Genomic DNA, 24890 nt, shown 5'->3' with positions numbered 1-24890 from the left:
CCTTGTTTTGAGGCAAACCATGCAGAGACCCAATTTTCCACTTCTTCGTGTATTTTGAAGTGCTGCTCAGAAAGTGCGTGTGCCATCAATCAGAACAAGTGGTAATCTGAAGGAGCGAGGTCTGGTGAATACAGCGGGTGTGTTAATACTTCCCAGGCAAAATCTTTTAATGTGTCTTTAACTGGTTTTGAAGTGTGTGATGGTGCATCATCATGAAGCAAAATTACTTTGCCTTGTCTTCTGGCACATTGTGGTCGTTTCATGATCAAAGTGTGGTTCAGATTGATTATTTGTTGTTGGTATCGATCAGTATTAATGGTTTCACCTGGTTTTAGAAGCTCATAATACACCACACCTTCCTGATCCCACCAAATGCAATGCAGAGCATTGTCTTCTTTCCGAAGTGATTTGGTCTTGCAGTCCATGTTGACGGTTGACCTGGATCAACCCATGATTTTATGCATTTGGGATTCTCAAGATAAATCCACTTTTCACAATTTGATGCAAAAAAGACTTTCTTTTTGTGCTGTTGAAGCGACATTTTACCGATGACTTTTTGGTTTTCCATTTGTCTTTCGTTCAGTTGATGTGGTACCCATTTTCCTTTATTTTATTTTATTATATTTTAAAATATATTTTTATTGATTTCAGAGAGGAAAGGAGAGGCGGAGAGAGAGACAGACATCATTGATCGGCTGCCTCCTGTACACCCCACACGGGAATCGAGCCCACAACCCAGGCATGTGCCCTTGACTGGAATTGAACCTAGAACCCTTACCAGCTATGTCCCATTCTCCTTTCTTTAAAATCTTTCCCATTGCTTGTAGACGATTGGAAATTGTTTGCTGAGCAACTTTTAATCTTTCTGCAAGTTGTTTTGAGTTTGACATGCATCTTCATCCAATAATGCTTGTAATTGGTCTTCAAACTTTTTCTGTTGATCTGGACGTTCTTTGTCTTTTACATTGAAATCATCACTTTTAAAGCGTTTAAACCAGCGTTCACAACTATCTTGAGATGGAGCATGTTCACCATAAGCTTCCCAAAGTATGTGATAATTTTTTCTTCAAAATAAGGTAATGAATTAAAACTTCCCGCAAATGCTCTCTTTTTGTCACGAAATTGGACATTTTTAGCGTAAAGTATCTATGATGCTAATACCTTCAGAAAATTTGACATACGAAGTTTTGAAGCTTGTTGCCAATACAATAAAATAGCATACATATCAGATCGCATACACACACACACACACACACACACACGTAACTCCATCTATTGAAAAAAATCCACATTAGTAATGGGTACACCTAGTATATCCTTTTCTGCTTTCTTGGAAATATATTCCGAGAAGTGGGATTACTGGAGCAAATGGAAAATCTACATATATTAGATTTTAGTAGATTCAGGTCTTCATTTATAGCAGCTATTCACTTCCTTTTTTTCCCCTGCTTCACAAATTAATTTGCAGTTTGGAGTTCCCACTTTGGTATTCACAACTTCTGAAGGTAAAATAATATATATACGTGTGTGTGTGTGTGTGTGTGTGTATCAATGATGAAAGGGAATCATTGTTAGGCTACCTCCTGCATGCCCCCTACTGGGGATTGAGCCCCCAACCCAGGCATGTGCCCTGACTGGGAATTGACTGTGACCTCCTAGTTCATATATCTGATGCTCAATCTCTGAACCACACCAGCTGGGCTCACAACTTCTTCTAGTTTGGCTTTTAGTGATTAGCTTTATTGCCAGTTTTCTCATAGGAAGTAAAAGTAATAATATACAAGTTTGAAATTCTGAAACTGTCAGACCTAAAGATAGACTTTGTCTATTTCTAGCATGCAGGATTTTTTAAAGTGAAAAATTTAAAGGCCTTTTTATGACACAAAGGATATAACCATGAATTCTCTCTTAGGAGTATGTGAATTATGCCTCTGAATTTGCAAGAAGTACTTGCCTCCCAGGGAGGGATGCCACATCTAATCAGCATTAACATAATAATATTACCTATTCTGTTAACTGTAAAACCTACTGTCAGAAAGTTGGGGTTAGTAGAGCCAAACTTTAATATTTCTAGAAAAACCAATTTTAAATATAATGTTACATGCAATAAACATGAATATTGCAAGAAAAACGATTTTAAGTATAATAATGTTACATGCAATAAATATTAATATTTCAAGAAAAAGAAGTATAATAATATTACATCACAAATAGAGCCAAACTGTGTACAAACAATATCTAGGATTATCATTTAAGGTTCACTAATTTACCTATAGCTAAGTCAAAGCGAGGATGTTCCCAGGAGAATTTACTGCAACAATGTAAGATTCCAGTGTTCTGATGTTTTGATGGCACCTGTTCCCATTACTGGGTTTCTGGCTGACCCTTTTACCAGTTGACAAGAGTTGAACTATTGGATCCAGCCCACAGTAACTACTAGAGAGGATGGAGCCTTAAACCTACATGCCACCAATAGGTCACTGACTTACAATTCACTTTATTGTTTTATTTTTACTGTTTTTTTAATAAGAACATTTATTTATAAAATCACAGGTAGAAAAAGTAATTCCTTGAATAAGTGGGATTAGGAAACAAGTTATAGAGGCAAAGGACGGTCACTTGGAGCTTGAGAGTGAGGAAGTTAATGGTACCACAGGTATAATGGGGTGAGGGGAGGTGAGAGATAAGAAAAGGGAAAGGTGGATTTAGGAGTGTATAATGTGTTCAAAACTTCTATTTTTCTTTTTATTTATTTTTTATTGATTAAGGTATTACATATGTGTCCTTATTCTCCATTACCCCCCACCTCTCTATTTTTCTTACTGATTTTTGTTGCCCTAACGAGTTAGGCTCAGTGGATAGAGTGTCGTCCTGAGGACTGAAGGGTCCCAGGTTAGGTTCGATTCCGGTCAAGGGCATGTACCTTGTTTGCGGGCACATCCCCAGTAGGGGGTATGTAGGAGGCAGCTGATCGATGTCTCTCTCTCATCGATGTTTCTAGCTCTATCCCTCTCCCTCCCTCTCTGTAAAAAATCAATAAAATATATTTAAAAAAAAAAAAGAAAGGGAAAGGTGAATATAGGAGTGTATAATGTGTTAAAACTTCTATTTTTCTTTTTATTTATTTATTTATTATTGATTAAGGTATTACATATGTGTCCTTATTCCCCCATTACTCCCCACCTCTCTAATTTTCTTATTTTTTTTTCTGCCAATTTGTTGAAAGGGGGAAATGGAAGTCTTGGGACTCTGAATTACTACTTCTCCCTTGTTTATATTTCTGATTCTTGTATTTTAATGCTCTGTTAGGTGCATATTTGTTTATAATTGTGATATTTTCTTGGTGGCTTGACTCTTGTATGGTTATAAAATGTCTCTTAATCTCTAATAACATTTTTTTTGTTTTATTACATTTTGTCTGATAATTAATAGTCATTCTCCTTTTTTACTTTCAACCTACTTGTATCTTTGGATCTAAAGTTTGTCTATTGGAGACAGCATATCGTTGAGCTTTTTATTTTTAAATGGAGAGAGATAGAAACATCAAGGATGAGAGAGAATCATTGATTGGCTGCCTTCTGCACACCCCCTACTGGGGTTGGAGTCTGCAGCCCCAACATGTGCCCTTGGCTGATTCAAACTCGGGACCTGTCAGTCCTCAGGTCAATACACTATCCACTGAGCCTAACCAGCTAGGGATAAAATTATTTTCAATGTAAATAAAATTTTAATAAAATGAGGTAGAATTACTGGGCAATGTTGAGTGTTTTTGTTTTTTTTTTAAAACATTTTTATTGATAACAGGAAGGGAGAGGGAGAGAGAGATAGAAATATCAATGATGAGAGAGAGTCTTTGATTGGCTGCCTCCTGCACACCTCCTACTGGGGATTGAACCCACAACCTGGGCATGTTCCCTTAACTGGAATTGAACCTGTAACATTGTGTCCACAGGCCAACACTATACCCATTGAGCCAAACTGGTTAGGGCCAATGTTGAGTTTGATCTTTATGTTCTTGAAGTAAAATTAGTCTGCTGGCTTAAGTGATTTCTTTTTGTTTTCTCCAGAAAACTTGGGCTGCTCCTCTGTAGAGGAGATTCATAGTTCATTCATAGCTGGAGTTTTTCAGGTGAGTGCCACTGTTGCAATAGCTGAGGGTTTGATAAGGGATGCAGGCAAGGTGGAGATTTTCTGGCAAAATGATTTCTTTTTTCCAAGAGAAATTACAACAATAGACTGGAAATCTATCTCTGATGAAGTCTATTTTTTGCATTTCCATGTAAACAGTATAAGAGTAAGTACATTGTATTCAAAAGTAGAGACTGCAATAAAAAAATTCAGAAAACAACTCCTTCCCTCTAATTTCAGGGATCCTTTTGCAGGCCTTAAGTGTCTTCTGTCTCCTCAAGGAGAGAGAAGGGGTAAAATATGCCAAAGTACACATAAAGGTCATTTCTCTTCATACCCATATGATATGTCTGTATTAGGCTGCTAGGCTGCTCTAGCAAAATAACCACAGCCTGGATGGCTCAGTTCTAGAGCCTTGATGCATAAAATCAGGTGTTTGTTTTCTCCTGAGGTCTCTCTCCTTGGCTTGCGGATAGTCACCTTCCCTATGTGACCTCATGTCAACTTTCCTTTATGTGCATCCACTTAGTGTTTTCTCTTATAAGGACACTGGTCCTGTTGGGTTAGGGATTACCCTAACAATCTCATTTAACATTAATTACCATCCTAAATGCCCTATCTTCAAATGCAGTCACAATGGGGTTTAGGCCTTCAGTCATGTATCTAGGGCTACACGCAATTCAATTCATTACAGACAACCCCCAAATTCAGAGATGGGAGAATTTATTGGGTATCAATAACTTTTTAGAAGTGTTGCTTTTAATTTTGAATTATACTTTTACCTGGTCAATCAGTTATCTTATTAAGGACCTTTACTAGGAGAACACATGTAAGGAATACATAGATTTTTCTCCTTATATTTTGTTCAGACCGTGAATCTTATTTTTCTTGAGTTTAGTGAATAAACTACAACCCATTCTGTCATCTGATCTTGTTCCAATTCATATCCATACATATAAGTTTGTCTTTGTTTTTCTTGCCTTTTTTGCATTTCCATGTAAATTTTAGAATCAGCTTATAAATTTCCACCAAAATAAATATCCTGAGGTTTTTACTTGGATTGCCTTGAATCCTATTAATAAAAGCCTATGTGGTCGTGATACCCTCACTCCAAAACGAGCGATCACCAGGAGGCTGTGTGCACAGTGGGTGTGCTTGGTTGGGTGGGGCTGGATGCGTGCAGGTGGGTGGGGGCTTCACACTGAGTGTGTGGTGTAGAGGTGGTTCCCACGTCTCTGCGTGGTGCGGAGGTGGCTCTGGCCTACCTCTTTGGGGCAATCCATTGAAGAGCCCTGGACGGGTGGCTGGGGCCTACCTCTTTGGGGCGATTGATCACCGGGCTCCCACACTGTGAGAGGGCACAGGCCAGGCTGTGGGCTGCCCCCTCCCCCCAGCCCCCAGTGCATGAAAGCCTCTAGTTTATAGGTAAATTGTTGTCTCCCTAGTTGTCTTCAAATTTTTGAATATGGCTTATCCTTACACTTAAATCTTTGTTATATTTGTCAGATCTGCAAAAAATGTATTTTTTAGTGTGCCTGGGAATTGTAGTAATTAGTTTGTACACCATGATATGAAAAAGGTTAAAATCGCAGGTCTAGAGGTATATACAATTGGATTTTCGATGTAACTTCTATGAGTAGTCAGGTTTGTTTTTCTTAGCTTTTGCTTTCTAGGCTTTCTGGTCCAATAATGGGATGATAGTGACATCTTTGTCTTACTATCTAAAATTTTGAAACTACCATTTATCAAAATTTAATAAATTTTTATTCCTGGTTTGATATAATTGTTCTTTTAATGAATGGATATTGAATATTATCAAGTTCTTTCCATCTATTGAAGTGATCTTTTTTTTAAAAAAAATTATTGTAATGTGATTACTTTGGTTAATATTCAAATGGCAAATCTTGTGTTCCTAAAACCCAGTTTAATCATGATGTGTTATTCTTTCATATGTTACCCCATATGGTTAGCTAACATTTGCTTAAGATTTTTACAGTTGTCTTTTTTGATGGAGATTGGCTTGTTAATTTTCCTTTTTAGCTTTTGGTATGCCAGACTTATTAAATGAGCTGTAAAATAGCCCCTCTTTTTTCCTTTAAAAGAGGTTATATTGGATTAATGATTCTATAAATTATTGTTAGAATGCTCCAATAAAGACAAATGTTAAAAGAGATGGTATTATGTCAGCTGGTAAGGTGTGTTTTTAAAGGAATGTCTTATTTTCACCTAAATTTTGAATGTATTGGAATATAGTTACTTACAGTAAATATTTATAATTTTAATGTCGCATGGTTTAGTGATAGCCTTCTTCTCTAATATTGTGTTGTCTCTTTCTCATGGTCAGTGTTGTCAGAGCTGAAGCTTAATGATTTTTTTTTTAAAGAATCAGCTTGAGTTTGTTGAATCTCTGTATTTTTGTTAATTTTTTTGTTTATTTTACTGTCTTATTTCATTTCTGTGGTTTAATTCTTGGTTCTTTTGATGTGCCAATTATTTCACAGTTTCTTTGTTTTAGTCTGTTTAATGTTATAAATTATCTTCTGGTCTTTTCTTTCTTTTTCTTTTTCAAAAATTTTTTATTTTTGAAAGTATTACTTAGGTCCTTTTCCCCCCCATTAACTTTTTCCAACCCCTTGCAATCCCCCCTCCCTCAGTCTTCAGGTCTTACGTGAACATTGGGATGATAGGAGACTGTTATGAACTAAATTGTGTTTCCAAACCCCCAGCCCTAACATCCAATGTGATTGTATTTGGAGTTGGGCCTTTTAGGGATGTAATTAAATTTAAATGAGGTCACAAGGGTAGGTCCTTAATCCAAAAGGACTGGTGTCATTGTAAGTAGCATAAGAGATGCCAGATTCATTCTCTGTCTGTCTGCCTGTCTTTTCCCTCAAGTGTATCAAGCATTCTTTATTTCTCAATTATTTTGCAATTTGTAGTTATCTTTGGTCCATAATTTCTAGGTTAATTCCACTGAATTAATCTGAATCATTTTTAATCCTTTGAAATTTGAGATTTATTTGTGGCCTAGCCATATGATTAATGGTAAAAATTCTTGTGCACTTGCAAAGAATGTATATTCTGAAGTTGTTGGGTATAAATATGTTTAAGTCAAGGTTGTTTAATTTTATTTTACCTGTCTTTCTCCTATCATGTAGTTTGGTTATGATGGAGCCTCTTACCTTCAATTTGTAATGCAATAAAGGAAAGTGCAATAAATTTACAAGGTACACTTGTATTTAGTCAATAGAGTACTGTTTAAATGGTGGTGCAGCCATAAAGTAAAATGTTATCCAGACAATGAGGTAGATGTATTAGTGAAATGATAAGATATCCTTGGTATAGTAATGAAAATCAGGCAAATTGTAGGCAAGAGTTTGGTAGGATTCCATTTGTTTTTAAAAAAGGAGGCTTCATTTATATTTTAGTGTTTTATTTTTTTAATATGTTTTTATTGATTTTTAGAGAGGGGGGAAAGTGAGAGGCGTGAGAAAAGAAAGGGGGGAAGAGAGAGAAACATCAAGTGGTTGCCTCCCATCTGCACCCCTCATTAAATAAGCTGTGTAGTATCCCTAGGCATCAAGCCTGCAACCTGATTTGATATGCTATGACCAGGAATTGAAACAGGAACCTTTCAGTGCATGGGCCAACTCTCAAATCAAGTCAGCCACACCAGCAAGGGCTATGTGTTAGTGTTGTGTTTTTTTTAGTGTATCAAAATTTTCTGTAAGAGATGGTGTGACAGCTGATAATCACTTATGGTGTATAGAAAGTAGTGATAGATAGTAACATTTTCTGTCTTTTTAAAATAGTGAATGTGGATTACTTAGAATAAAGAGATACTTGAATCACCACTTAAATGTAACAAAGTATTAACTGTAGTGTGTAGGATGAATTCCTGTTAAATATCCTAGAAATATTTTTGACATTTACCATGTTTATTGTTGCATCCTCCTTTGCTGTTTCTCTTTCGGAAATTAAAATGAGGATTTGTCTAATCAGAATGTTGAGGAAATATGATAGGTATAGTGAGCATTGGTACTCAGGTAAACTAATTTTAAAAGAATTTCTGTCCAGGCAAACAGCTCAATAATAAAAGGCCTTTATTTTTTACAGATTCCTCACATTCAAAAAACCTGTTTTTTAATACACTTCTACTACTTCTAATCAATCAACAATGGATTGGAATGCAAAAACGAAAAGTGTCACCTTACCACCAATGTATCCTAAAAAACAGCCATCTTTTTTGGAGCCGAGTATAATAAACACACCATCTCAAGTACCTTTAAACCCTCCTGGAAGTAACCACCCTGCATGCATGTTTCTGAGTAACTCAAATCCAGTTTCACAGTCAGCCCTCAACATCAGAAATACAGCTCCTCAACAAATCTCTGCTTCTGATATGCATAGTAGGACAATTTTTGCCTCACAAGCTTCAGTGGAAAGAAAAACATATGCAAATGTAAAGGGACCCAATCAACTAAATAATAGTTTGCAAATGTCTCCAGGAGTTGCACAAAATGTGTGGGCAAGCTCACCAGTGAGTAATTCTATGTTTTCTCATACAGGGGCAGCTGTTTCTCAACCAACTAGTTTTAGAACTAATCCACCAAATGTAAATGCACTACAGAATCAATTTGTATCATCAGAAATCTATTCTAGGCAAGGACAGATGGTCCCTTCTAATTCTGTAAGAGTTCCTGTAACTTATCACGGAAACCAGAGACTTACCTCATCTTTATCAGAGCAACAGGCTGACTGGGCACAACAGTATACATCCAATGGACTGACTTGTGCAGATTACAGACCACATCCAGAGCAATACAGTTATCCACCACAAAGCTTGTTGCATAGTCCTGCTCTTCAGAAACAAAATCCTATGCCACTTACATCAGTACAAGTTAAAAATAGTCATCCTTCAAATTCTGCACTGACATTACAGTCAAAGCAGACTGCACCTTTACCATCCTATCAAATTGCAGTTCTTCAGACTGAAAAAAGACTTCCTGCTCCTTATGACTGTAGATATATAAGCCAAACTTTGCAAAATACTCAGCATGTTATTACTCACTCTTCTAGCGATATTCCTCAGAGTCAAGAAGCACACATTTCTGAAATAAGGAAAGACTTTTGCAGGGGCTTTCAACAGCAAAACCTCAATGAAAATGTAAGCATGATTGGAAATTTTTGTAACGTGAAAGTAAATACTAATATCAATCAGCCTTTTAATGGCTCCACTAGATCTTCTGTGGATGGTGTTCAGATTCTTCCTCAAAATAATCAAGAAGAAAGAGTAGATTTTTGTAATCTGACTTCAAGTCAAGTACCAGACACAAGTCTTGCAAAAGAAAAGTTAGTGAAAGATATCAAACAATTAGTAGAAATAAAAAAAAAATTTTCTGAACTGGCAAGGAAAATTAAAATTGATAAAAATGTTTTAATGTCATCAGGTTGTATTAAAGCTAATAGTGAATCACCTCAAAATTCTGAAATTTCTCTGAAACAAACTGGCAAAATCCAGTTTGGACCACAGGTAACCCCAGCCACTCCAGAGACTGTAGAGGATAAATCACCAACACCAGTGGAAATAGAAAAAACTAATAGAATGCACAGTACATTGAATTCTAATATTCAAGAGACCAATTGCAGAAATTCTCAACAGGTTAATTCCATTTTACTAAATTCTGTGCGTTCGGGAAAGTGGCCAGTGCCAGACCAGTTACATAATTTAAAAGATAGCACTTCTTTTAAGATACCAGCTATGGAGCAAACCCAGTTTTCATCAGGAAATGCAGTCAATGTTGAAGAAAATGTGCAAACAAATTCTGAAACAATTTTAGTTCCTCAGTCTATGGCCTTTGAGTCATATGCTTCAAAATACCTAAATGAAAATAGGCTACTTATCAATATCCTTACACATGGAGATGAAATTGAGAAAAGGTTAATGAAAGATGGTTGTGAAACTATTCAGGATTCTAAACCACACCGTTCCGAAATGAATGTCAATACTCAAATCGCTGATAACCAACTGAACTTGAAAACCATGGAAACTCCAGGCTCTTGTAATATAAATGCCAAGATATCAGAAAATTCTTTTTGCCTTAACCATAATTCATCCCCAACTGGAGTAACTCTGAATGCTGATAGTCATTCTTTGGAATTGTTAGCAACTTGTCTTAATCTGTGGAAAAAACAACCTTCCAAACCTACAGAAAAAAAGCAGTATAATGAGTTAAACACACACAGAACAGCAGTTGGAATCTCGAAAGCTGGGGAAATTTGTGGTAAAACTCCAGTTTCACTTGTGGGAAATTCTCCAAATAAGATGGAAAACTGCTCACAAGTTACAACTCTGCCAATGGTAGTGCAAAATTATGAATTATCAGGTGCAACTACTATAAAGGGAACAGAACTTCAGGTTGCTGTGGTGTCACCCTTAATTTCAGACATCAAAACATTGCCTGTCAAAGGAATATCACCTGATCCTTTACCTGAAACAGCCTATCCAGTTATTAAAGAAGGAAGCGTTTGTAGTTTACAGAATCAAGGGGCAGAAAACACAAGAGTGACTGCTGTTTTGAAAGTGAATGAACCAGTTACAAGTATAACAAAAACCACTAAGGTTTTCCCACTAATTCAGAAGGAAAAGGAAAATGCATCAATTAATGGTAAATCAGAAGGTGTACCTAATAACAATCAAGGAAATCTGATAGAATCTGAACCAGATACTCACTGTCCTGTGAGTTATCCAGCCTCATCTAACTCAAGAGACAGTGATACTGTGAGTAGTGAGTCGTTGCAGATTGATAATATATGTTCTCTTGTTGAAGGTGATACATCTTATAATTATCAAATAGCAAAGATATTCAACCCACCTCCTATTGAAAAGATTGAGCCACAGAAATTGTTACCTAATCTCCAAGTGATTAGTACTAAAAAAGAACAATTAGACAGTATCACTGAAAAGATAGAGCTTGGTTTACAAAAAGATAACTTACAGTATACAGATGTTTTATGTAAAATATCTGATCAATCAAAGTCACCACAACCTCCAGAGTCATCATTCTTGAAGCATGCTGACTCAAGTAGTGAAAATCCAGAGGAAAGCAATTTCAAGCATTATACTAAAAAAGTAAGCACAGCTAAAGATATGTGTTCATCAGCTGCTTTTTATCAGGACAGTAACCCTCAGGAAATTAATGTGTCCTGCAATCACACTGCCCAGGATCCTGCAGTAAATGAGATTCTTGATAACACATCTATCTTCTTCCCACACAATCAGCTTTCAGAACTTTCAAAAGAATTTCCCTATGGTATTGAACCTGTGAACACTCATGAAGATTCTCCAGCACAGCAAATAACAGAAGCAAACTCAAAAGATGAGTCCTGTGATAAAACCAGCTGTGACTCCAAAGATGCAACTGACCAGATAAAGATTACAATATTAAACTCAGAGCAAATGAAAGAATTATTTCCTGAACAGAATGATGAACCTTGTGAAGTAGATAAATTGACACAATGTGAGAAAGAAAACCCTGTCATAAAAAAAACCCAATGTGACTCGCCAGTTCATACAGATGGTTCTAATTTTGTAATGGATTCAGAGAAAGACGATGTCCGTTGCTGTGCATTGGGTTGGCTCTCTAATGTTTATGAAGGAGTTCCTCGGTGCCAGTGTAATTCCATCAAGAACTTGACTTCAAAGGTCGAAAACGGGAAAGATCAGTGTTCTCTGGAGACCAGCAGTTGTAAGCAAGGAGAGAATACCTCTGATAAAGATGATTCCATAGTATTTAAGAGTTCTCCAAATAATCCAAAGATTGCTCTAACTTTTCCGATTGGGAAAAACCCTTTTTCTGAAACAGAACAAGGTAGGACTCTGAAAGATATATCCAAACCAAAATATAGCTCATTAAGGACAGAACAAGAATTAACTGGTCCATCTTTATCTAAAGGGGTTAAAAAACCAGATTCCTTAAAATGTCACATAAGGAAAGGAAAACTGAAATTTCATGAGATAACTTTTCACTCTATTGATAAAAGAAAGTTTTCTGAAGAGAACTCACAGAGAAAGATCATAGGACCAAATTCTAGTCCACCTAAAGCAAAGCCAGGTTTCTGCACAAATAATAAAGATTTGCATGTAAAGAATGGTTCTTTTGTACAGGAAATAGTGCCAGAAGAGAGAAAATTGGAAACAGGTGATCATCAGCAAAAAGATTCAGCGAAAAGGAAGTTAGGTGAAGGGAGCATACTTAATTCAGAGATAAAGAAGATGAAGTATTTTAAACAAGATGAAAATAAAAATGGAGGTGTTACTTTGGAAACGGGTACTGTTTTGTCAAAACCCGATGAAAGAGCCAAAGTTAAAGAAAAGACAGTACCTGATGTTAAATCAGGCTCTTCGTCTAAGGATGGTTTGCCTAAAGTTGTTAAAGTTATAACGCTAGAGCAGTACTTGCAAAGGCAGAAACATAAAGAAGCAATGCGTGTCAAAGCATCAAAATTAAATTGTGAGAAAAGTATACCATGTGACTCTCAATCCATGAGGTCCAGTAAACTTACTATGCAAGTAGAGAGTTGTGGGAAATCAAATGAGATACACAGCAGTGTGCAGACATCTGAAGAATCATTAAGTATTTGTTCAAGCCAAGATAAAAAAACAAAAATCCACCATTCTGAGGTGTCTAAATCATACCTTTTGGGAAGTGTTAAAGAAACTGTTGGTGGAAAGCAACCTGATAAAATGTTCATTGATAAAACAAAATTAGATAAAAATTTAAACATAAACAATGGAGTTGAACCCAGCCATTTGTCTCCCCAAGCAAAGGAGCAAAGGAAACAATATCTGAACAGAGTTGCATTTAAATGTATTGAACGAGAGAGCATTTGCCTCACAAAACTTGAGAGTTTACCGAAAAATGTTAATAAAGAGAAGAGAATGGAAAATAAACCACAAAGCTCTTTACCTAAGAAAAATAACACAGAAAAACAAAGCATGCTGGAGTTTAAATTATGTCCAGATGGGCTGATTAATAAGAAGACAAACTCTACTGAAGAACAGAAGGATCTGCAGCCTTGTCCTAGGAAGGAGCAAACCCCTATGCAAGGTCCAGTATAATAGTCCTCTGAATTTTGAAATTTTGATTTAAACGTTAGGAGATATGTAATCATTATTAGTGATAGCTTTTACCATTTTTGAAAAAGTTGTTTGCTGATGTCACTATAGTTAAAGTGTTAACATCCAGTATACTCATAAGAGGGAGGCATGTGGAAGCAGAAGTGTCATCAAACCCAGGGTGACAAATACGACTTGTCATTACTATTGGTTAACTGAATTATAGAATTTTCTATGTAGTATGGGAGGAAAGGAGAAAATAGATGACTAATCATTTGTGGTAGTATGCAAACACTTATTTAGGACTTTTGAATATTATGTAAAAAGTATTGTGCTGAAAAATTCAGATGGAAAAAGTGACGGATCTGAATGGAAATGTTTCTCTTCTGCTTTTCAGACAGTATCTGTTAAGGTGCATTATAGGCACGTTTTCTTAGAGTGTCAGAGAGGTATTTTAAAAGTATGGGTGATTTAACTTAATGCTATTAATCTGGTACATAGAATTTGAGGCATGGATGTAATGTGAATCTTGAAAGTGGGTGGAGGCAATGTGAATTACGTTTCTGTCATGTGCCCTTTAATACCTTGAGATGTGATGGTGTTCAACCCAAGTGGAAGTCATTGCATAGTGAAGGTGAACTTTTAAAGTAAATTGTTTTTCAAATTTGAGAAAAATAGGCACTTAAAATATGAGAAAGAATTTTCCTGGTGCCACCCCCTCCCTTTTAAAAAAAATTCTCACCTGAGGATATTTTTACATTGATTTTTACAGAGATTTGAAGTGAGGGGTAAAGAAGGAGAGAGAAAAATCTATGTGAGAGAGACACATTGATTGGTTGCCTCCCGAACCTGTCCTGACTGTGGCTGGGGTTTTGAGCCTGCAACCGAGGTATGTGCCCTTCACTGGAATCAAACCAGAACTCTTCAGTCCATGGCCGATGCTCTATCTCCGGAGCCAAACCAGCTAGTGCTCTTGAGCCCTTTTAGAGTGATGTGACTATAATAATACCTTTTAGTCTTAATCTGATATTTCTTCATTGTAGTATTAAAATTGGTGAATAACAATATCTAGACATCTCAAAATGAATACTTAAATAGTTACAGGAATAAAAAGTTCCAAAGAAGATTGGATAAAAGGTGCACCTGAGGAGAAAAGGATTCCAGAAGCCAACCAAGAAATAGGTAAAATCATAATCTATTTAATATTTTTCTTTATTTCTCTGTAAGTCTGTCATATATAAGCTGGATTATATTTGTGGTACTATTGTGAAGTTTTATTTTTATTCATATTCATTTAAAAATGATTCAGGAGTCTGTAACTCAGAGCCGTTGTTGGTTCGGTTCCGGCGCCTCCACTCCAACACCCGTGGGTCTCTTCTGTATGCAATGGATGGCATTGTCCTAGACAAAGCAGCTGGTACAAAGCGGGGACCTGATGAGCTATCCTCTGCCTGCATTACTACAGGACCTAACTCAGCTTCCACAGCAAATGGAAATGATAGGAAGAAGTTTAAAGGTGACAGCAAGAAGTTGAAGTTGAGAGGCGATAGCAAGAAGTTGAAGGTAAAAGGTGAGAGCAAGAAATTGAAAGGTGACAGCAAGAAGTTGAATGGTGACCATAAGAAGTTGAAAATTGACAGCAAGAAGTTGAAGTTGAAAAGTGATAGAGAGAATTTGAAATTGAAAGGTGACAGCAGGAAGTCGAATGGTGACAAGAAGTTTAAAATTGACAGTGAGACATTGAAGTTGAAACTTGACTGCAAGAAGTTGAAGTTAAAAGGTGATGGCAGTAAGTTGAAAATTGACAACGAGAAGTTGAAATTGAAACTTGATTGCAATAAGTTGAAGTTGAAAGGTGATGGCAATAAGTTGAAAGGTGACAGAAAGAAGATTAACAGTAAGAAGTTCAAATGTGATAACAGAAGTTCAGGTGTTCCCTCCCGAGTGATCTGCATCGGGAAGCTCCCCGGGGATGTCACTGAGGACGAGGTCATTTTTCTGGGACTGCCCTTTGGGAAGGTCACCAACCTCCTGATGATGAAATCGGCAAACCAGGCATTCATTGAGATGAACACAGAGGAGGCTGCCATCACCATGGTGAACTACTATACCTCCATGACACCCATGCTTCGAGGCCAGCCCATCTACATCCAGTTCTCCCACCACAAGGAACTGAATACCAGAAGGTCACACAACCAGGCCCAGGTCCAGTCAGCCTTGCAGGCTCTGAACTCCGTTCAGTCCCGGAACCTGGCTCTGGCTGCCTCAGCTTGTGCTGTGGGTGCAGGCACTATAGATGCAGGTCCTGTGGGTACTGTGAATGCGGCCGCTGTGGATGCTGGAGCTGTGAATGCTGTGGATGTAGGGGTGGGCCCTGTTGGCTCAGTAGCTGTGAGCTCAGGCTCTCTGGGAACGGGTGCTGTATCCTCAGGCACTGAGGATGTAGGGCCTGTGGGCGCAGCTGCTGTGGATGCAGCTGCTGTGGATGCAGCTGCTGTGGATGCAGCTATGGAGATGACTGCCCAGAGCCCAGTGCTCAGGATTATCATAGAGAACCTCTTCCACCCATTCTCCCTGGACATGCTTCACCAGATCTTTTCCCATTTTGGCAAAGTTTTGAAAATCATCACTTTCACCCAGAACAATACATTCCAGGCACTGCTGCAGTATGCTGAACCGTTGAGCGCTGAGCTTGCAAAGGTGTTTCTGGACAGTTGGAACATCTTTGGTTGCACAGTTCACATCAGCTTTTCCACCTCTTCCATCCTCAATGTGAAGTACAACAACAGCATGAGCCGAGACTATACCTATCCTGACCTGCCCTGCTGTGACAGCCAGTCCTCACAGGACCAAGCCATGGCCTCAGCCTTCAGTCCTGCTCCAATAATGTCAGCCCCTCTGAAATCAGGAGCTGGTTTCCCTTCTACCCTTTTAAGTCCTCAAGATGCAGGCCACTGTTATCCCAATGAGCTCCAGGCCCTGCCTCCTGTGGCTATCGCGTCAGTGTCAGGGCCAGCAGAAGCAGGCCAGATTACTATTGCAGGCCCGGCACCAGTTACCATCCCGTCAGTGTCAGGGGCAGCAGCAGCAGAAGAAAGCCAGATTGCCATCCCAGGCCCGGAACCTGTGGCCATCCTGTCAGTGTCGGGGGCAGCAGCAGTAGAAGCAGGCCAGATTGATATCCCAGGCCCACCAGGGGCTGGGAATTCTGTCTTGCTGGTTAGAAACCTCAACCCTAAGAGAATCAACATAGAAAGCCTCTTCATTATTTTCGGTGTGTATGGTGATGTGCAGCGGGCGAAGATTTTCTTTAAGAATAAGAGGCGAGCTCTGGTCCAAATGGCAGATGGCATCCAGGCCCAGCTGGCCATGAGCCACCTCAATGGGCATAAGCTGTACGGAATGCGTATGCTCATCTCAGTCACCCCGCACAAAGATGTGCATCTGCTCCGTGAGGGCCAGGCAGACCTGGGCCTCACCAAAGACTACAGCAACTCACCCCTGCACCGCTTCAGGAATGCATGCTCCAAGAACTTGGAGAACGTTTTCCCACCCTCAGAGTACCTGTTCCTCTCCCACATTCCGCCCTTCACATCTGCGCACCACCTCAAGGCCCTGTTCTCCAGAAACGGCAGAATTGTCAAAAAGATAAAGTTCTTCAGGAAGTACAGGGGCATGGCGCTGATCATGATGGGTTCAGTGGAAGAGGCCATCCAGGCGCTCATCGACCTGCACTACTACGACATGGGAGAGAACCACCACCTGTGGGTGACCTTTTCCAAAATACCTCATTATTCCAGAAAAGAGCCACTTTAAAAGCAACTGAAATAACTTTTAAAATACCAGAGATGATTATTTTTTTAAGAGGAACCAGTTTACCTGTTTTTTAAATATAATTCACCTTGCTCACCTTGTGGAGATGGGGTGCCAGCCTCAGGTTTTTGGTGACAGGTGGACAGGATACCTCCTCCTCTTTGGTGCCCCTTTGCCTGTGCCTTCTGCAGCCTGTGTGGTGGGTGTTGCCAAACCTCCACTCTGCCTTTTTGTGCCTTAAAATGCACTGCTCTGGCAGGGCTTTCTTGGTGTTGTTAATGCTCAGGGGTTTGGGGAATGCCTCCCTCAGGGATCATGTACCTGATAGGGCAAGAGGCTGCCAGTTATAGGGTGTGCCCACATTTGAATCTTCGTTTCATGAAGTGTGTGTCATTCTCCCCACCCCTGGCTTAGATATCTGTCCTGTGATGAGACACCTGAAGGTGTGTTCCTGGTGCTGCTTTAGATTGGAGCTTTGTTTCATCATTAATTTCTGAATTGTCCTTTGATGCAATTGCAGACATTTGCTCCTAGCAATATTTCCAGTTGACCAAATATACTAGTCTTGATTTATATTAAGGAATAGCTTTTTATATAGCTTTTTATATACTAGTCTTGATTTATAAATAAGGAATAGCTTTTTATATAGCAAGATGATAAAAATGGTATGTGTATAATCTAAATTTTCTCTTTATATGACCTTTTGTATTGTACCTTTTATTTTATTCCTTGGAGTTAAGTTGCAGGGCAGAATCTAGTTTCCAGTGTAGACAAAGTGGGGGCCATTGAGAAGCCTGGGTTCTTTCTAGAAAGCCCCATACTTGAGAACTCTGGGTGCAGATTCCTTAGACCTAACCTGTCCTCTAGGAGGACCAGTGTTCTTCATACTTGCATGATTTCTTTTTTCATGCAAATTTGGACCAAAGTTTGTTTTTTGTTTTTGTGTTTTTTTTGGGTCTGCCTCTTAAGGTGGGACAATAGCCCTCAAGTCTCAGCTGTCTCTTTTACCTTGTGCAGTTCTGCATTCATGAGTCCTAGCGGCTTCCCTCTGCACAGACCAGACGTCATGCTGGCTGGACTGGCCTCTCTTTTTAATGCCCGGAACCCTGAGCTTACATGATGTATGGGTGGGGACAAGGTTAAAAATATTTATAAGTTTTTATACATGTTGTCAGAAATGAGGTTCAGCATGTAGTTTTTTATAGTGACAAAGGTGTGTATTTTGATACCAGCTATTTACAGGGTCAGTATTGTTAATGTGGTGGGGCTGCCTGCCTGACGACTTGTAATGTGGAAAGAACTGAATTAAAGTGATTTTATAACAACTTTTCCTATTCCCCAGGCTTTCTTGTCATGTTGTTGAAGGCAGTTTGGCCAGTCTGTGCTGGACTTTGAATAAACTCTGTATCCTGAAAAAATAAAAACAAAAGATTCGGTGTTTGTGTTTATCAGTAGTAGAAAGATATGGGGAGGGAAGCAGTGATCTCTTTCCTAAGTATGGAATTGAGATATTTTCATAATGAGACTATGCTGATTTTTATATCTGGGGAGGTATTTGAGCTGAGGACCAACCACAAATACCAGAGCTTTTAACATTCAGTTTAATTGGTTGAATGAACCTAGTTGACTTTTAGGGTTTTGCATTAAAAACTGGAAACTTGGGTTCTGGAGTTTTATTTTGGTTTAGATTTATTGAATGTCAAGACAATAGTTTAGTCACTTGAAAATAGAAAAACAATTTCACCAGAAGCCAAAAGAAAGGAGAGCACATTTTCATAAAAGAGGAATAAGTTGAGAAAACAGCTGAAAGCACAAATACTCATAGAAATTGCATCATACACATTGAATTTGCAAATAGGAAAAACGCTAAAGTTGAATCAAAGGAGAAGTGAACTATTAATCAAAACAGGAAAACAACCAGAAAAGAGCACCCGAGATTAAAAAACTTTTTTTTTTAATTGGAACACTGGAAGTCAAAAATGACAGTGAAAGAAATGAGCATGTAAATGAAAGCAAGAAAGGGCCATAGAAACAGCAGACATAGGTATTACTCTAAAGAGAAGGAGAGCGCCATACTTGAAATCTGAATATGAAAATATTCATAAGATGAATACATGCACGGGTTGACCAACAATGTTCAGACAGGAGGTAAATCACAGGAATAAAAACAACCACAAACAGATGAGCAATAAACAGTGAAACAGCAATACCTAGAATCATGTTGGAAAAATAAAACACCTAAAACAAACCAGAGGAGAAGCTCGGTGAGATCTGTAGCTGTACAAATGAGTGGTCGGAAGACATGCTCTCCTAATTTCTCCATCGTATGTGGAGAGCGGAGCAGTGATCTATTTTAATGATGAGGGGAGGCCCAGTTATACAAGTTGTAGAGCTCTGTCCAAGTCTGATGATACTTCGTGAGAGGAGAGAGAGCAACTGGAGACTGAAACTGATGTGAGACAAGAAATGCTACGACTCCCAAAGAACTATAACCTTTTTAAAGGATTATATAGCTAATTTTGGTATCAATGTTCCGAGTGTGGTGGGAGCAACTTTTAAGTCCAGGTTATTGTAGAAGAGGAAGTAACCGACTCCAATGGAAAGCAACAGGAAGACACCCCTAAGGCAGCAGCATTACTGTCCTCATGAGACGAATGAGGGTGGAGAAGAATAAGAGGACAGATTTACACAGGCAGAATGTAAAACCTACCTCATGTGGAAAGGGATGGCTGGAACAGGGATGAAAAGTATTGGAATTCTGCATCTGGGGAACCGTCAGTGAAATAAAGAGGCACATCAAGAAGTGCACATGAAAAGCTGGCCCCACGATTTAAAGGAGTAGTGAGGCTAATACAGCACTGAAACAGTTTAAAGTAAAGTTACAGGCATGTTTTAGAATTCCTAAGCCAGAATTTTGAAACGAATTGGCTGGTGTTTGTGCTGTTTAAATAGCAATTAAGAAGATCACGCAATTGTATTCAAATGTTAAATCAGATTTTTATTGAGCAAGGGAAAAAGCGGAACACCCTTACCTTAGGCAGGAGAGAAGGAATCAGAGTAGAAAACAACCCAAAGGACAGGCAAGAAAGAAGTTCTGTGTGTAATTTGATTAATTGAGAAAAGCCATAGTTCATCAAGCTTTTAACTCCTTGTCCTAATTTTTTATACCAGAGAAGATTGTGTTTTCTCTGTTTGCTCACTATCTTTAAGAGAATAATAAAGTAAAATGAAATTTCTGTTTCCATAGATGACAATGTCTTGGCTAATTCAAGAAACAGCAACAGAACCTTCAGTGCAGATGGACTTGAGACCCTAAAAAACCCAGTAAAGGATTCAAAAGCAATATTTCAAACCTACAAGAAGATGTATCTGGAGAAGAGAAGCAAAAGCCTTGGTAGCAGTCCTTTAAAAGAATTCTGAGACTTTAATTCCTACGATTTTGTAACTGGCATTAGAAAATTGTTATTTCCTGTTCAGAATATTTTGTTGGAAATACACATAATTTCTGTGATAAAATGCCTCAGTCAGAGTTGGTTACGACTTGTTATATATGTCATTGAGAACCTTATTTGTGGGTAACAGAAAAAGGAAATGCTATTTTCAGGGAAATCATAAGACATTGAATTTCAAAATTATTGAGCCAAGTATACCATTATTTTAAAAGGAGTTCTACAAATCTTTGAAATGCTAACTTACCTTTTCTGAGGGCTAAATATTTTTCAGTTAAGGACTTGGTGAATTTAGCTGAGACTTTAAATATATTTTTGTTTCTAAAACTTAACTGGCAGAATTTAGTTTTCATAAGTGCTCTCTGAATGTCAAAGTATATTCCTAAGTATTTTATACCTAATTGTTAACTTTTATTGTCAGAAGTCTTCTTTTATACTTAGTAAACATACAGGATTTTTGATAATATTGAAACATTACTTTTTATACTTGAAATAAACTTTTAAAAAAACAATTGAAATCAAAATGGATTGATTTGTTTGATTTCCTACCTTCAGGATAGGACACTTTTTAGGAAGGTGTTTTATTTTTTTAATTTTAATTTATTAAAGTAACAGTGCTTCCTAATGTAAATTTCATATTTTCTTTTTCAATAACATTTTATTGATTTCAGAGAGGGAGGAAGAGGGAGAGAGAGTGACGGAAACATCAGTGATGACAGAGAATCACTGATTGGCTGCCTCCTGCATGCCCTTAACTGGGGACCAAGCCCACAACCCAGACATGTGTCCTTGACTGGAATTGAACCTGGGACACTTCAGTCCACAGGATGACTCTATCCACTAAGCCAAAGTTGGCTAGGGGAAATAACATAATACTCATGACCCATCTTTGTTGTCGCAAATTGCAATATTTAATCTATATTATGACTGAGTAGTCCCATCATCTATATACCAGGTGTACTGGTAATAATGTGGATTTTGCAATCAAAGAAAACAAGAGAAACATCAAAAGTGCTTTATTTAAAGTAATGTCCATCGCTACCTACACATTTCCCCCATCTTTTAGGTAATTTGTGGATGAATTAAAACTTTTTAATAAACTTCTTGTTTTGTGGCAAACAATTCAGAGACCCAATTTCCATTTCTTCGTACTTTTTGAAGTGCTTCTCAGAAAATGTGTCTTCTATCGATTGGAACAAGTGATAATCTGAAGGAGCAAGGTCTGGTGAATACAGCGGGTGGTTTAATACTTCCAGGCAAGATCTTTTAATGGGTCTTTAATTGGTTTTGAAGTGTGTGATGATGAAAATTACTTTGCCGAGTCTTCTAGCACATTCTGGTTGTTTCACGATCAAAGCGTGGTTCACATTGATTATTTGTTATCGGTAGTGATCAGTATTAACAGTTTTACCACATCTTTCTGATTCCACCAAAAGCAGAGCATTGTCTTCTTTCTGAAGAGATTTGGCCTTGCAGTCGATGTTGATGGTTGACCTGGATCAACCCATGATTTTTGTGTGTTTAAGACTCTCAAAATCCACTTTTCATCGCCAATCACAATTCAGTGCAAAAAAGACTTCCATGCTATTGAAGCAACATTTTACTGATGACTTTTTCTACTTGTCTTTCCTTCAGTTGATGTGGCATCCATTTTCCTTCCTTTAAAATCTTACCCATTGTTTGCAAAATGATCGGAAATTGTTGGCTGAGCAACGTTTAATCTTTCTGCAAGTTGTTTTTGAGTTTGGCACACATCTTCATCCAATAATGCTTATAATTGTTGGTTTTCAAACTTTTTCGGTTGACCTGGACGTTCTTTGTCTTTCACATCGAAATCATCACTTTTAAAGCGTTTAAACCAGCGTTCACAAGTATCTTGAGATGGAGCATGTTCACCATAAGCTTATTGAAGTATATGATATCTTTTAGCAACACTTCAAAATGAAGTAATGAATTAAAACTTCCTGTAAATGCTCTTCTTTTGGCACTTAATTTGACATTTTGAAGCATAAAAATATGGTGTTAACCCCTTCAGAAAATTTGACATGAAGTTTTGAAGCTTGCTGTCAATACAACAAACTAGCATACATATCAAATGGCATATATGTCAACATATGTGTAACTCCGTCTATTGAAATAAAAATCCACATTATTAACTGGTACACCTGGTGTGTGTGTGTGTTTGTGTGTATAGACACATCATGTTACTTTTCCCCATTCCATCCATAAATACATGTGTTGTATTTATATCTTTAATAGAAGGGTAATATGCAAATTAACTCACTCTGTCACAAAGATGGCGGAGTCCAGTCCTCTTATCTCTGCTGGAGTCCCCCAGTCCCGGGGAGGGTGGGGTGGGGTGGGCACAGCTGCTGAGAGTGGGCAGCATGAGCAGCCTGGCGGAAAGCTTGCTTCTTCACCATGGGACGAGGCGTGCGTTCCGTGCCTGGCCCTGGATGGGCCTCTGGGCAGCGGTCGTGGAGTGGCCAGGCCCTCCAGAGAGCTACTGGCACACCGATTCTTGCGCATAGCTACTAGTTTTAAATAATGCTACAGTGAACATAGTTCATATGTCTTTACGAATTAGTGTTTTTATGTTTTTTAGGTAAATACCCAGAGGAAGAATTGCTGAATCATATGGTAGTTCTATTGTTAGATATTAGAAGAACCTCTGTACTGTTCCGTATTTACATTCCCACCAACAGTGTAAGAGGATACATTTTCTTGTACATCCTCTCCAACACTGATTGTCTTTTTGATAACCATTCTAAGAGATTTGAGGTGTTATCTCATTACCTTAATAATAAGTGATGGTGAACATCTTTCTACATGTCTGTTAGCCATCCGTATATCTTACTTTAAAAAATGCCTTCACATTGTGTTTTTGGTTGTGGAGTTGTATGAGTTATATATATATTTTGGATTTTAGTCTCTTCTTGGAAATATCCGTTACAGATCATCTCCAAGTTATTAGGTTGCCTTTTTTGTTGTTTTCTCTTGCTGTGCACTTACTTTTATGTAGTCAAGTTTTGTTTTGTTTTATTTGCTTTAGTATATTAAGTTCACAAAAGCACTTCTTAGACCAGAGCCCATAAGCTCAATGTCTGTGTTGTCTTGTATGTATTTTAGTGCTTCAGGTCTTAAATTCAAGTCTTTAATTCACTTAGAGTTATTTTTTTGTATATAGTTTAAGGTAGTAGTTTAGTGTTATTGGTTTGCATATAGCTGTTCAGGTTCCCAACAAATTATTCACGAGACTTTTTATTCTCCATGTTATATTCTTGGTTTCTTCATTGAAAATTAGTTTTCCATTTATATTTGTTTATTTCAGGTCCCTTAATTCTCTTCATTGTTCTGTGTGTGTTTTTCTGCCCATTCCATATCATTTTGATTACTAGAGCTTTGTAGTAGAGGATTATTATTATTATTGGTTAATCCTCATCTGAGGATATTTTTCAATTGATTTTTAAAAAAAATATATTTTTATTGATCTCAGAGAGGAAGGGAGAGGGGGAGAGAGACATAGAAACATTGATGAGAGACAGTCATTGATTGGCTGCCTCCTGCACACCCTCTACTGGAGAACGAGCCCACACCCCGGGCATGTGCCCTTGACCTGAGTTGAAACTGGGACCCTTTGGTCCACAGGCCAACGCTTTATCCACTGAGCCAGACCAGCTAGGGCTCAATTGATATTTTAAGAAAATTAATTTTTACAGAGAGAGGAAGGGAGAGAGGTATAGAGAGATAGAAACATTGATGAGTGAGGAACGTCATTGATTGGCTGCCTTCTCCATGCATCCCCACTGTGGAATAAGCCAGTAACCTGAGCAAGTGGCCTGTCAGGAATCGATCCTGTGACCGCCTGGTTCTAGGGTTGATGTTCACCTGCTGAGCCACTCCATCTAGGCTTCAATTGATTTTTAGAGAGAGAAGAAGAACGGATTAATAGAGAAACATCGATGTGAGAGAAAAACATCAATTGGTTGCCTCCCGAACACAGCATGACAGCTAGGGATTAACCCTACAACCCAGTTATGTGTCCTTGACAGGAATCAAATCCAGGACCCTTCAGTCAGTTGGCCAATAGTCTATCCACTGAGCCAAACCAGGTAGGGCATGTAGTAGTATATAGTTTTAGATTGAAGTCTGGGAGTGGGTTACCTAGGGCTTTTTTCTCAGGATTGCACTGGTTATTCAGGGAATTTTGTGGTTCCATACAAATTGGAGGATTTTTTTTGTTCTATTTCTGTGAAAACTGCCATTGGGATATTGATAGAGATTGTATTGAATATGTAGGTGGTTATAGTTAATATAGATATTTTAACAATACTTATTCTTCTAATCCATTAGCACAGAATAGCTTTTTATTTTTTTGTGGG

The 24890-nt window shown here is 38.1% G+C and overlaps 2 protein-coding genes across 3 annotated transcripts in view; both read left to right on the top strand.

The window, feature by feature from the left end:
* RESF1 (retroelement silencing factor 1) overlaps positions 1–22669 on the top strand; it is a 41883-nt gene extending 19214 nt beyond the window's left edge. Inside the window, exons 1-5 of one of the 2 annotated variants that reach the window (XM_080659133.1) lie at positions 31–137; positions 4068–4129; positions 8245–13238; positions 14345–14428; positions 20307–22669. In XM_080659133.1, the coding sequence (XP_080515259.1) occupies positions 8306–13238; positions 14345–14428; positions 20307–20479 (5190 nt within the window). In that variant the 5' untranslated portion in view covers positions 31–137; positions 4068–4129; positions 8245–8305 and the 3' untranslated portion in view covers positions 20480–22669. Of the gene's footprint in view, positions 1–30; positions 138–4067; positions 4130–8244; positions 13239–14344; positions 14429–20306 lie in introns of those variants that run through there. The other variant, XM_080659132.1, reaches the window with a different exon arrangement.
* On the top strand, positions 14560–18465 carry LOC308243546 (polypyrimidine tract-binding protein 1-like). Its single transcript, XM_080659135.1, has one exon. The coding sequence runs from the start codon at positions 14633–14635 to the stop codon at positions 17060–17062; it is 2430 nt and encodes an 809-aa protein (XP_080515261.1). The 5' UTR covers positions 14560–14632; the 3' UTR covers positions 17063–18465.
* Positions 22670–24890: the final 2221 nt, after the last annotated feature.

This window comes from Plecotus auritus (assembly GCF_963455305.1).
Source record: "Plecotus auritus genome assembly, chromosome: 3".
In the NCBI taxonomy this organism is placed as follows: Eukaryota; Metazoa; Chordata; class Mammalia; order Chiroptera; family Vespertilionidae; genus Plecotus; species Plecotus auritus.
Note: the sequence above shows the minus strand (reverse complement) of the source record. Positions and strands in the feature narration are given on the sequence as shown.